General features: G+C 46.7%; 1 protein-coding gene across 1 annotated transcript; it reads left to right on the forward strand.

Annotated features, from left to right (window-relative positions):
• The first annotated feature begins 4,285 nt into the window (after window positions 1-4,285).
• On the forward strand, window positions 4,286-5,746 carry LOC141077993 (uncharacterized). The gene is made up of 6 exons (XM_073564784.1): window positions 4,286-4,315; window positions 4,408-4,599; window positions 4,725-4,904; window positions 4,987-5,110; window positions 5,190-5,287; window positions 5,434-5,746. The coding sequence occupies exons 1-6, from the start codon at window positions 4,286-4,288 to the stop codon at window positions 5,506-5,508; spliced, it is 699 nt and encodes a 232-aa protein (XP_073420885.1). The 3' UTR covers window positions 5,509-5,746.
• The last annotated feature ends 7,943 nt before the right edge of the window (window positions 5,747-13,689 follow it).

The following is a 13,689-nucleotide window of genomic DNA, read 5'->3' on the forward strand; positions in this document are numbered from 1 at the left end:
CCTGGGAACAAGACCTCACTCTTGTCCCTTCACTATAAAGCCTGGGCCTCATTATACAGCTGTACAGGGGTCTGTTGAAGGCTTTTTAGTCCTTTCTTCAACTGTAGCTCCTGGGAACAGGTCCTCACTCCTGTCCCTTTACTATAAAACCTGGGCCTCATTATACAGCTGTACAGGGGTCTAGTGAAGGCTTTTTAGCCCTTTCCTCAGACTGTAGCTCCTGGGATCAGGCCCTCACTTCTGTCCCTTCACTATAAAGCCTGGGCCTCATTATACAGCTGTACAGGTGTCAAGTAAAGGCTTTTTAGCCCTTTCCTCAGACTGTAGCTCCTGGGAACAGGCCCTCACTCCTGTCCCTTCACTATAAAGCCTGGGCCTCATTATACAGCTGTACAGGGGTCTAGTGAAGGCTTTTTAGCCCTTTCCTCAGACAGTAGCTCCTGGGAACAGGTCCTCACTCCTGTCCCTTCACTATAAAGCCTGGGCCTCATTATACAGCTGTACAGGGGTCTAGTGAAGGCTTTTTAGCCCTTTCCTCAGACAGTAGCTCCTGGGAACAGGCCCTCTCCTGTCCCTTCACTATAAAGCCTGGACCTCATTATACAGCTGTACAGGGGTCTAGTGAAGGCTTTTTAGCCCTTTCCTCACACTGTAGCTCCTGGAATCGGGCCCTCACTCCTGTCCCTTCACTATAAAGCCTGGGCCTCATTATACAGCTGTACAGGATTCTAGTGAAGGCTTTTTAGCCCTTTCCTCAGACTGTAGCTCCTGGGAACAAGACCTCACTCTTGTCCCTTCACTATAAAGCCTGGGCCTCATACAGCTGTACAGGGGTCTAGTGAAGGCTTTTTAGCCCTTTCCTCAGACTGTAGCTCCTGGGATCAGGCCCTCACTCCTGTCCCTTCACTATAAAGCCTGGGCCTCATTATACAGCTGTACAGGTGTCAAGTGAAGGCTTTTTAGCCCTTTCCTCAGACTGTAGCTCCTGGGAACAGTCCCTCACTCCTGTCCCTTCACTATAAAGCCTGGGCCTCATTATACAGCTGTACAGGGGTCTAGTAAAGGCTTTTTAGCCCTTTCCTCAGTCTGTAGCTCCTGGGAACAAGCCCTCACTCCTGTCCCTTCACTATAAAGCCTGGGCCTCATTATACAGCTGTACAGGGGTCTAGTGAAGGCTTTTTAGCCCTTTCCTCAGACTGTAGCTCCTGGGAACAGGTCCTCACTCCTGTCCCTTCACTATAAAGCCTGGGCCTCATTATACAGCTGTACAGGGGTCTAGTGAAGGCTTTTTAGCCCTTTCCTCAGACTGTAGCTCCTGGGAACAGGCCCTCACTCCTGTCCCTTCATTATAAAGCCTGGGCCTCATTATACAGCTGTACAGGAGTCTAGTGAAGGCTTTTTAGCCCTTTCCTCAGACTGTAGCTCCTTGTCACATGTGATCTCACCATAACTCTAACAAGCCAATTAAGGTGTGAAATCTTGGTCAAAATTATCTCAGTACACAAATCTCCAAGGGTGCCCAAAGTTTCGTGGGTCGCCCTCCCAGGGCTGTGGGGTACTCGGTACCGGGCCGGTAACTCAGTGGGGAAGATGTCACAGCAGCGGTGACCCGGTCCGTGGCCCTGGGCGCCCAATGTAAAAACGGGATTGAATGGTGGAATGTAGTTGATTAGATGAATAGTTTGTGACGCCACCTGTGGTGTTCGGCAATAGAGATGTAAGCCGACGCTGCATGCAGATCCTCTGGGACTGATGGTGTGGTGCAGCAATGAGGTTATAGCCCTCCACAGGCAGGGCTGTAGTCCCAGGGCAGAGTAGGTGAAGTGACACGTAGATGGTGTAGTGTCTGGCACAAGGGATGTGACAGTGCTGGGCAGGTTGGTGCAGGAATGAGTGGAGGACACCAGGGCATGTAGTTCCAAAGTTTTACTCACAGTCTGTAGTACACACAGGTGCCCGCCTCCGTGCCGTGTCCTCCGGGTCAGAGACTCAGTCAACCTCCAGGCCAGATGGAATACTCCTTTCCAACACTCCGCCAATATGTGCCTTTCTGAACGTCTCTTCTTATGGCGCCTTTAAATGAAGTACTCCTAGTACAGAGTTACACTGGAGTTCCTCCTGTCCGATGTTCTTATGAACTCTACTTGTACGGCAGACAGCTGTAGCCTGCTTCGGGGACTCCTTGCTATTAAGTCCCGGCTCACTATCCAGTTGCTGTTGTGCCCCCAAGTCTTGTGTGGGAATAAAGTGGTCACTACTTCTATTCCTCCGGTGTCTGCTGCAGGACCATTAGTATCCATACAACCTCGGGGACCGGGTCCCGGCCTTGCGCTTAGAACTTCTAGGAAGGGTTCTCTTCTAACCCACGTCCTCTGTTCTCTTTTAATCCTCACGTTCCGTACTGATCTTCCTTTCTATGGAGTATCAGGCTTTCAGTCTATGTTGCTCTCTCTTCCTTTCCTGTGCCTGCAGACTCAGGTCACTGGGATCTGCTGCAGCACTTCCATCCATCTATCCCTCTCTCTGGGGATCTTCTCTCCAACTCTCTAACCAACTGACATCTCAATTCTCAACTCTTCCTGCTCTCTGTAATATAAACTAACTCCACCCACCTCCCAGCACGTTTCGTGTTTCAAGCAGGGAGCCACCAATTGGTGCTTTGCTATACTCCAAGCAGGGAGCCGCCGAAGGTGCTTTGCTACACTACTTTGTGGTGTGGGGTGCAGGTGTTGGAGTGTGGTCAGGTGTCTTCACCTTACCTGGATGTTGGGTTACCACACTTCAGGAGGAGGTGCAGTACCTCTGTGGCGACTGAGCCTCAGTGGCGCCACATTCGCATCGCCCCTTTTTTCTTCTTGCAATTATAAAATTATAAAAAAGTCTCTATATATATTTTTTTTATTATTATTTTTGCCTAAAATACAATGGACATGTGTCATCTTAGAGGTTCATCCCACTCGTGCTCAATATTTAATAGGGTCTTACTATTAAACTTAATGAAAAGTTTGGTGAATTTCTTTGAGCTGTTATTACTAGAGATGAGCGAATATCGTCGGAGAAGTTGTTATTGGCTAATATCGCTTACCGAATAGCTGCATCGGGACCCCGGATCCCTGGAGCGCTCCCGATAATCAGCTGCATGTGTCGCCCTCCATGCAGGTGCTGTGACTATCACACAGCGCGACACACGCAGCTGATTATCGGGAGCGTTCCAGCACACTGAGTCCTGCACACACTGCGGCCCCTGATCATGTGACCCCTGACTCCTCCCCTCCTGTGACCTCATCACAGGTCCTGTGCGCACAGAGCAGTCATATATTTGGCGGACACTCCTGGATCTTCTGCTTTATGGGCCGGTTCCTCCTGTGAGTCCTATTAACCCTTTAGCTCCCTGTATTCTCCTTTTTGACCAGGACAATATCTGAATTCAGATAGTGTAACAGGGATTTAAGCAATGTGGAAGGAAAAAATTACAATTTTACTTTTTTCCTCACAAAAATGTGACTTTAGCCCCAAAATTGGCAGCGTAACATCCAGGAGATGTGGAGGGGGCCGTATGAGGGCAACAACCCAGCAGCAGGACCGCTACCTCCGCCTTTGTGCAAGGAGGAACAGGAGGAGCACTGCCAGAGCTCTGCAAAATGATCTTCAGCAGGCCACAAATGTTCATGTGTCTGCACAAACAGTTAGAAACTGACTCCATGAGGATGGTCTGAGGGCCCGACGTCCACAGATGGGGGTTGTGCTCACAGCCCAACACCGTACAGGATGCTTGGCATTTGCCACAGAACACCAGGATTGGCAAATTCACCACTGGCGCCCTGTGCTCTTCACAGATGGAAGCAGGTTCACACTGAGCACGTGACAGACGTGACAGAGTCTGGAGACGCCGTGGAGAGCGATTTGCTGCCTGCAACACCCTTCAGCATGACCGGTTTGGCAGTGGGTCAGTAATGGTGTGGGGTGGCATTTCTTTGGAGGGCCACACGATGTTTGGCTGTGAGCACAACCCCCATGGAGACACAATTGTGCCTTTACCTGTAGATAAATTCCCAGTGGGGGCAATTTCCAAAATGCAATAACTTAAGTGGGGAATTTATCCCTGTCAGTCCCTGTTATCTTGGCTGACCCTGGTCCCCAAAGACTCCTGCCCTACAAGGGCAGTCCACAGCTGACCCTTAATGTCTAGCCAGCCCTGGACTGACCCTGGGTGCCTTACGATGCGTTTCTTCAAAGGTATAATTCATCAGGGGAATGGCACCTATCAGGAGAAAACTTGGGCAGCATGTCCTTCCATATGAAGCAAGAGGCAGTGGTAGATATCAGGGAAGAAAACTAAACCCTGTAAAATAATAAATCTCCTCATATGTTTCCCTTATTATCTCCAGTAATTGTATTATTACACAGGATTCTTATGATGTTACATCGGATCATCTTCTTCTCATTCAGGTCTCTACAATATCGGATCCTCTCAGTGAAGATCTTCTACAGAAGAGAATTTTCCTGATTTACCCATCAAGGATGGATATGGACAGAGACAAGATGGCGGAGAGGATAATACACCTCACCCTAGAGATCCTCTTCCGTCTCACTGGAGAGGTGAGAGATTCTGATGACGTCACATTACATCATTCTTATCTATGGGAATAACAGACAGTACTGGAGAGGTGAGGACTCTGGGAATGTCTGTAGTGAGATTTATTAATGTGTCTCTCCATAACCAGGATTACACAGTGGTGAAGAAGACCTCAAGTGATTGCTGTCAGGACCCTGTGTCTGAAGGATTTGGAAGAACCCTGAGCCCAATCACGGGGCCTCCACCTCACCCCCTGATCCATGAGGACATCAATGACCAGAAGATCCTAGAACTCATCTACAAGATGATTGAGCTGCTGACTGGAGAGGTGACACTGCTGGGAATGCTGGGACATTATACAGTAACACTATGAAGGGATCGGGGGATGACGGTATCACTGTATGTGTCAGGTTCCTATAAGGTGTCAGGATGTCGCTGTCTATTTCTCCATGGAGGAGTGGGAGTATTTTGAAGGACACAAAGATCAGTACAAGAACGTCATAATGGAGGTTCCCCAGCCCCTAACATCTCCAGGTAATAGGACTAAATACACACGGCCTATAATTATCTGTATGTAGAGAATGAATTCAGTCCCTGTATGTGTTTCCTCCAGATCTATCCAGTAAGAGGACAACACCAGAGAGATGTCCCTGTCCTCTTCTTCCACAGGACTGTAACCAAGAATATCCCAGTGCTCCTCAGGATCATCAGGTAGATGGAGAGAAGGTGTCAGGAGATCTCCCCTATGATGTGTGGACGGCTGTGAAAGTCTTGTGCTCAGTCTTGTTTTACCTCACCATCCTCGTAGCTCTTCTCTGAACTTGCTCTCGCTTGTCAATGTTTTTTTTTAACTTTAGTGCCCAGAACTGGACACAGTGTTCCAGAAGAGATCTGACCCACAAGGAGAAGATGAGAATAATTATTTGACGTGATGTAGACTATACTTCTCTTAATACATCACAGAACTAGTGTTGGCAGCGGATTACTCACGATTCTCTCCAAGCGTGTGACAACAGAACTTGCTTATTCAGGAACAATCAGGAACAATATATGATAAGCTTAATAGATCAGGAATAAATCATTTGCGTGTCTCTATCTGTACATCATCTACAGCAGGCTGCTTCTCTCATACACAGACTCAACAGGAAATACAGTCACATGCTCTCCCTGTGTGAGCCTCTGAGAGGTTTTTTTAAACTTTATAAACAGCATACAAAACTAGCAACTAAACACTCATACACCCCCACTCAACAACTACTTATCCTGTTTTTCCCATTGCGGTGCTGAAGTCCACAAACTTGGCTCTTGATAATGGCTTTGTCATACCATCAGCTATCATCTTGTCAGACTCGCAGTAAACAAACTGGAGTACACCACGTTCTACTAAGTCACGTAAGTGGTGATGTTTTACATCAATGTGCTTAGTCCTTGCACTAATCTTCTTACTGCTGGCAAGGTAACTGTTGGTTGAGCTAATGGCTTGCCAAAATCTTCCAAAAGTTGTTTCAACCAAATTACATAAGCATAGGCAGCAGACATATATTCTGCTTCTGTAGAAGATAATGCGGCTGGCACTTGTTTTCTGCTGGACTAAGAAATTGAATTTTCTCCTAACTTGAACATGTAACCACATGTTGATTTCTGATCACTTGAATCTCCAGCCCAATCTGCATCGACATAACCTCTGAGAGTGAGATCTCCTGATGCAGAAATCTTAACATTAACCTTTGAGTTTCTTTAAGATATTGAAGAATTCTCTTAATTGCATTCCAGTCTCTCTGGCGTGGCTTGCTTACACGTCGACAGAGAATTCCGACTGTGGCTGTGATATCCGGACAAGTTGTTGTTGTTATGTACAGAAGCGCCCCCACTGCTTGTCTGTAACTCTCAGCCTTTGGCTTCTGATATTCCAAACTAGTTTACGATTGTGGAAATTTTAGAGCTTTGGTTAAGAAGAAAACTCCCATCTTCCTCTCTGTGGATTTGGATTCCCAAATAATATGTCACATTTCCAAGGTCCTTAGTCTCAAAGTGCTGGTTGAGAATTTCACCTAGCTTTGCAAATTCTTTTTCATCTTGATGAGACATGATTACATCGTCTACATATAGGAGAAGATACATCCACTCCTTCGCTACATTTTTCTTAAACAAACATGGATCAGCTTGAGAGCTTTTAAATCTTTCATCCATCAAGACTTTGTTCATTTTCGAGTTCCAAGCTCTTGCCGACTGCTTAAGTCCATAGAGAGATTTTTGCATTTTACAAACAAGGTGCTCTTAAACATAATAACATAGTTAGTAAGGCCAAAAAAAGCCATGTGTCCATCCAGTTCAGCCTATATTCCATCAGAATAAATCTCCAGATCTACGTCCTTCTAAAGCACCTATTAACTGTAAGATACAATATTGTTATGCTCCAGGAAGACTTCCAGGCCTCTCTTGAACCCCTGGACTGAGATCGCCATCACCACCTCATTAGGCAAGGAATTCTTCACCCTTTTTAATATACTCCTTGGGTTGGCTCATGTACAACTCTTCTTCAATGTCACCATGTATTTTTTGGGGAAAAAATGGTATGTGGTCAGTTTGAGGAGCGCTATGGCAATAGAGCACACTGCAATAAGTAGATAGTGAAGAGCCTTTTATTAGACCTCTACGCGTTTCAGCAGCGGATCGCTGCCTTCCTCAGGTGGATTTGTCAATGTCACCATGTAGGAAGGCTGTTTTGATGTCAAAATGTCTCACTGTCATCTGTTGAACTGCAGCTACGGACATTAAAGTTCTGAATGTGGTTTGCTTCACAACTGGAGAAAATGTTGCATCATAATCTTCACCATACTTTTGCGAGTACCCTTTTGCGACCAATCTTGCCTTAAACCGGTGAACGTTACCTTCTGAGTCATATTTGTTTTTGAAGACCCACTTACATCCGATAGCTCTTTTTCCTTGTGGTAGCTCAGTAAGCTCCCATGTCTGGAGTTGGTGAAGGGATGCCATCTCTTCATTAGCAGCATTTATCCACTTCTGCTTCTCGTGGACAGGCAGTTTTTGCATCACTTGCCATGACTGTGGCTCTGGTTCAGGAAGTGTTCTGACCATATAAGAAAAGTGTCTAGCTGGGATACCTTTGTTTGGCCTTTCTGATCTCCTGACTGGAGGTTGACTTGGTTTTTCTGTGTCTTCCTTGGTGGCTTCAGAGCTTATCTACACTTCAGTGTTTTCCATTACGTCATCTGGGTTTGGTGATTAAGATTCTTGTTCTTGCTTCTTAGGTTCAACAACTGGTGTAACTTCATGGAATTTGAGCAATTCAGAGTTTTCATCAGTCACTACATCTCTGCTGATTGTTGCTGTGTTGGTCTCTGGGTGTAGGATTCTGTATCCCTTTTGAGTTTCCCTAGAGCCCACCAGGACTCCTTGCTTTGCGTGTGCTTCCCACTTGGAAGTTTTTCTTTGGAAACATACACAAATGTTTTGCTTCCAAATATCCTGAGGTGCTTCAGGTTAGGCTTCTCGCAGTTCCACAGCTCATATGGAGTTTTATTTGTGGCTTTGCCTGGCACTCTGTTTTAAAGATGGTAAGCTGTCATGATGGCTTTTACCCAATACATTGTAGGTAGATTCGCATCAAACAACATACTTCTTCCACTTTCACAGAGAGTTCTCTCTGCAATTATTATTATTATACATTTTTATAGCGCCATTTATTCCATGGCACTTTACATGTGAAAAGGGGCAAATATAGACAAGTACAATAAACATGAGCAAAACAAGGTGCACACAAGTACAGAAGGAGAGAGGATCCTGCCCGCAAGGGCTCACAGTTTACAGGGGATGGGTGAGGATACACTAGGAGAGGGTAGAGCTGGTCGTGCGGCGGTTCAGTAGACTGAAGATCATTGCAGGTTGTAGGCTTGTCGGAAGTGGTGAGTCTTCAGGTTCTTTTTGAAGGTTTCCATGGTAGGCGAGAGTCTGATGTGATGGAGTAGAGTTCCAGAGTATGGGGGAAGCACGGGAGAAGTCTTGTACGTGGTTGTGAGAAGAAGAGATAAGAGGGGAGTGGAGAAGGAGATCTTGAGAGGATCGAAGGTTGCATGTGGGTAAGAACCGGGAGACCATGTCACAGATGTATGGAGGAGACAGGTTGTGGATGGCTTTGTATGTCATAGTTAGGGTTTTGAACTGGAGCCTGTGGATGATAGGAAGCCAATGAAGGACTTGGCAGAGAGGAGAGGCTGGGGAATAATGGGGACACAGGTGGATTAGTCGGGAAGCAGAGTATAGGATGGATTGGAGTGGTGCCAGAGGGGAGGCCAGAGAGTTGGAGGTTGCAGTAGTCGAGGCGGGAGATGATAAGAGCATGCACAAGTGTTTTTGTGGTTTCATGGTCAAGGAATGCACGGATTTGGGAAATATTTTTGAGTTTGAGATGGCAGGAGGAGGCAAGGATATGTGGCTTGAAAGAGAGGGCAGAGTCAAGAATCACCCAGAGGCACCGAGCATGCGGGACTGTGGAAAGTGAGCAGCCATTGACATTAATGGATAGGTCTGGTGGAGGGGTAGAGTGAGATGGGGGGAAAGATTATGAATTCTGTTTTGTCCATGTTCAGTTTTAGAAAGCGAGTGGAGTAGAAAGTTGAAATAGCAGAAAGACATTGTGGGATTTTGGTCAGTAAGGAGGTGAGGTCAGGTCCAGATAGGTAGATCTGCGTGTCATCGGCATAGAGATGATACTGCAAACCATGGGATTCTATGAGCTGTCCCAGGCGGAAGGTGTAGATGGAGAAGAGTAGGGGTCCTAGAACTGAGCCTTGAGGATCACCGACAGGGGGCAAGGTGAGGGGGTGGTGTGGAGAGGGAGACACCGAATGTTCGGTCTGTTAGATATGATGAGATACAGGTTAGAGCCAAGCCTGTGATGCCAAGGAGGCAGTGAGCGATAAAAGTTTAGAGGCAGCTAGGGTGGAAGTGTCAATGGGGATGTTGAAGTCACCCATGATGATAGTGGGGATGTCAGCAGAGAGGAAATGAAGTAGCCAGGTGGTGAAGTGGTCGAGAAAGGTGGAGATGGCTAGTTCTGGGGGGGCAGTAGATGACAGCCAGTTGGAGGGGGAGTAGATGCAGATGGAGTGCACCTCAAACGAGGGAAGCGTAGCGGAGAGTGGTAGCGAAATTGGGGTAAAGGAGCAGGTATCGGAGAGGAGCAAGCCAACTCCTCCACTACGTTTGTGGCTGAGGCGAGGGGTGTGAGAGAGATGGAATCCGCCGTAAAAAAGTGCAGCTGGAGAGGCTGAGTCAGAGGGGTGAACCAGGTTTCGGTGATGCCAAGGAAGGAGAGTTTGTTGGTGAAGAAGAGGTCATGGATAAACGACAGTTTATTGCAAACCGAGCGTGCACTCAATAGTGCTCCAGGTAGAGGGATCGGGGGAGTGGGAGCTGGATGAATGGATATGAGGTTATCATCATTACGAAAATGTGTAGAGGATCATGGCAGGGTGTTAGAAGTGAGTGTGGGGAAGTGTTTAGGAGGGCCAGGATTTGGGGATACGTCACCAGCAGTGAGGAGTAACAGACAGAGCGTTAGAATATGGGAGCAGGATAGGACATGATGTTGCCGTGTATGTCTAGAGAAAAAAGGATTGTATGTGGAGCAACAGTTCTGAAGACGAGGTGAGATGGCTGGGGAGGATGAAGGGGGAAATGACTAGTTCCTTACTAGGTGGGGGGATTACAGGAGTTAGAAAAAAATAGAATAGTATGGGGGTGAAAGTGGAAAGAAACCAAAGCATTGTAGTGGTTATCTATTACATCACCTTAAAGTCAAATTCCAGTCCAATTCTATTCTAATTCAGAGTAGTGCAATTAGAAATCTGTAATTTGAAATATGGAATTTGAAATATGCCTGCTCGGACTACGTCAGACGCATGGCCCTGAATATATATGTGACTGAGAGGGATCAGTTGTGCGAGGGTATATGGGCGTGTGTGGGCAGACCACATGTTTCGTGTTAACCAAAGGTGATAAAAAGGGGGGAGGGACTGCTGTTGTGAATTCTCTTTCTGGGCTCCCTCTGGTGGTTACTGAAGGTAGTGGAACTTGTCAGATTGACAAAGGTGTTGCAAATTCTCTTTCTGGGCTCCCTCTGGTGGTTACTGGAGGTAGTGGAGCTGGTCAGATTGACAGAGTCTTGCCACCTGATAATGATGACAATTGGAGATCTGGGATTTCTGACTGGTGTATTTAATACAGCTGACTTCCTTCCATCCCTGCTGGTGATTTTCTTCCTGTGCCTTCTAAGGTCTGATGTCTGACGTCTCTTGCTCTGTTCCTGCATGGTTCAGCTAAGTGGTTCATTTGCTAATCTTTTTGCATTTGATCTGGTTTTGTCTATCTCTGCTTTGTGCAGGTCAGCTTGCTCCTGCTGGGGCTGTGCTGGATCACCGCCCATATGTTACTGCTTGTGTCAGTTTGTTCTGGCCCCTGTTGTGTTGGTCTCTTTTTGCCTTGCTTTCAGTATATACCAGAGTGCTGATATAGTGGGGGCGAAGTCGTGTGACTTCAGTGTTTTTGTGCATCAGACGTGTTGGATTTTTCAGGGTTTTTGCGTGATTGCAAACAGTGTCTTTCCTTTCCTGTCCTGTCTAGTCAGTTTGGGCCCCATCATTTGCTCAGTTTATTTTCCTGCCTGCGTTTGTGTTTTCATCTTGTCTCACCGACAATATATGTTTGGGGGCAGTCTATTCCTTTGGTGTCTGCTCCGGGGCAGTTTAGATTTTACCTTTCTTGCTTTAGGCTTAGTTAGCTCTCCGGCTGTGCCGAGGCATCTAGGGCTTCGTAGGTACGCCCCACGGCTACTGCTAGTTGTGTGGATAGGATCAGGGGTCTGCAATCCGCTTAGTTACCAACCTCTCTGGTTTTCTAGTGGCTTAGCCTGGTCCTGCTATCCTCCTCGGTGACCCATTCATAACAGACTGCCCACTCAGAGACATGCATGGAAGCCACAAGAGGAATGAAGTACATTATGGATACAAAAAGTAGGGTAAGCAGTGCATACCAGGGATAGTAAATGCAATTCACAAACACAGTCAGGAGCTGGGAAAAGTTGGGGACATTCAGTGCATACCAGGGATATGCCATTTTGTTCTGGGTTGTATGGAATGGTAGTCTGGAACACAATTCCATCCTTTTTCAAAATGGTTTGCACCTTACCACTTGTATATTCGGTTCCATTATCTGCACACAGGGCTTTTGGCATTCTTCCAAATTTGTTAAACACTACAGCAAGATATTCTTCAAGTTTCTGTGGAACTTCATCCTTACTGTGAAGCAGGTAGGCGACTGTATATCTGGAGTAGTCATCAATAAATGTGAGAAAATATCTCATTTTGCTAGGAGTTTGAACACTCATTGGACCACATACATCTGTATCAGATCCAGAGGCTGTGCAGATCTAGTGGTGCTTATTTTAGGAAAGAATTTTCTGGACATTTTCCCTGTAAGACAGCTAGTGCATGTCATCATTTGACTGCACTGGTTGATTTCAATACCATTTGCAAGATGAGCTAGCTTCCTTACTGCTTCTGGGTCTCTGTGCCTAAATCTGGAGTCACACATAGCGACTTCACCGATCTCAAGGTGTCAGGATCGCTGGTAAGTCGCTATGTGATCGCTGGTGAGCTGTCACACAGAGCGCTTCACCAGCGATCAGCACAGCGATGCCGAGCGCCCAGCATCGCTTGCCATCCCTGTAAAAAATAGAATTAAAATAAAAAATATTGTTATTCTCACCTTCCGACGTCCCGCGCAGCCTTCCTCTCTCCACGCTCCGGTCCCAGTAATCCTTTGCGAGAATGACCGCGAGAGTCACAGTCTCGCAGGAGCGCGAAGTCTCACGGTCATTCGTGCAAAGGATTACTGGGACCGGGAGCGTGGAGAGAGGCGGGAATGCTGCGCGGGACGTCGGAAGGTGAGAATAACAATTTTTTTTATTTTAATTCTATTTTTTACAGCTGATCGCTGGTCTCCCGCTGTCACACACAGCGATGCGTGCTGGCCAGCGGGAGACCAGCGACCAAAAAAATGTCCAGAGGTTTCTTACAGCGATCAGCGATACCGGCAGGGGGGCCGTTCGCTGATCGCTGTGACATACAGCGATCTCGCTGGTGAGATCGCTGTTACGTCACAAAAGTTGTGACTCAGCAGCGATCTCGCTAGCGAGATTGCTATGTGTGACTCCAGCTTAAGACGTCTGTGCCATACATGGATACAGTTCATATGCAGATCTTGTCTAGCACCGTAAACTCATTCTTTTCATTTTATCTGATAAAGTTCTTGTGGGATTTTTCCTACTGTGACCCTTCTTTTAGATGATGCAGCTGTTATCTCTAAAAGTAACTAGATTCCTGTTTTGCGTGAGCTTCTTTACTGACAGAAGATTGCTTTCAAGGCTGGGAACATAGAGAACATCCTTTTGTCATGATCCAGGTCAGGGTTTGTTTCTTGTTATTCTCTCCCTGGCCTGGTCATGTGAGGATTAACTTTCTCTGCCTCGTTTTGGGATCTGTTTGGCTATTTCGGTCTGCTGCTGCCTGCAGGCAGCGTCAGTAATAGTTCTAGTGTTTGCTCCCCGTGCTGTGACCCTTTGGTATTTGACCCGGCTTGATCTCTGACCTGTTTGACTGTCTCATGTCTCTGGCATCTCTGCTCCTGACCAGCTCTGACTTCTCTGGCTTGGATCTGATCACATGTATTGTTTCCTCTGGTACTGCATTCCCTGTCCATTACCGACCTGGCTGCTGCACTGTGGTGCTATGCTGTGAGTGCATCCTTTTTTCCCTCACCTGCACCCCCTGATGGAGGTTGCGCGCTACTGCTTTGCAGCAGCATTACACCTTTATTGGGATCTTTCTGCTTTGTGCTGAGGAAACTGGACAGTGGAGGTAGCAGTATCCTATTCCTTCTGAAGTCATATAGTAACCATTCGCTAAGATGACCTTTTCTGATTAGCTTTCATTAAGGTCAGTGAAGAAATCCTTATTATTTGTCATATTGCTACTTGCACCAGAATCTATGCACCATATAGACTTTGCAGATGGGCTTGTTCTGGCATTAAA

This window comes from Dendrobates tinctorius, unplaced genomic scaffold (genome assembly GCF_039654945.1).
Source record: "Dendrobates tinctorius isolate UK_male_01 unplaced genomic scaffold, ASM3965494v1 ptg000489l, whole genome shotgun sequence".
Classification (NCBI taxonomy): domain Eukaryota; kingdom Metazoa; phylum Chordata; class Amphibia; order Anura; family Dendrobatidae; genus Dendrobates; species Dendrobates tinctorius.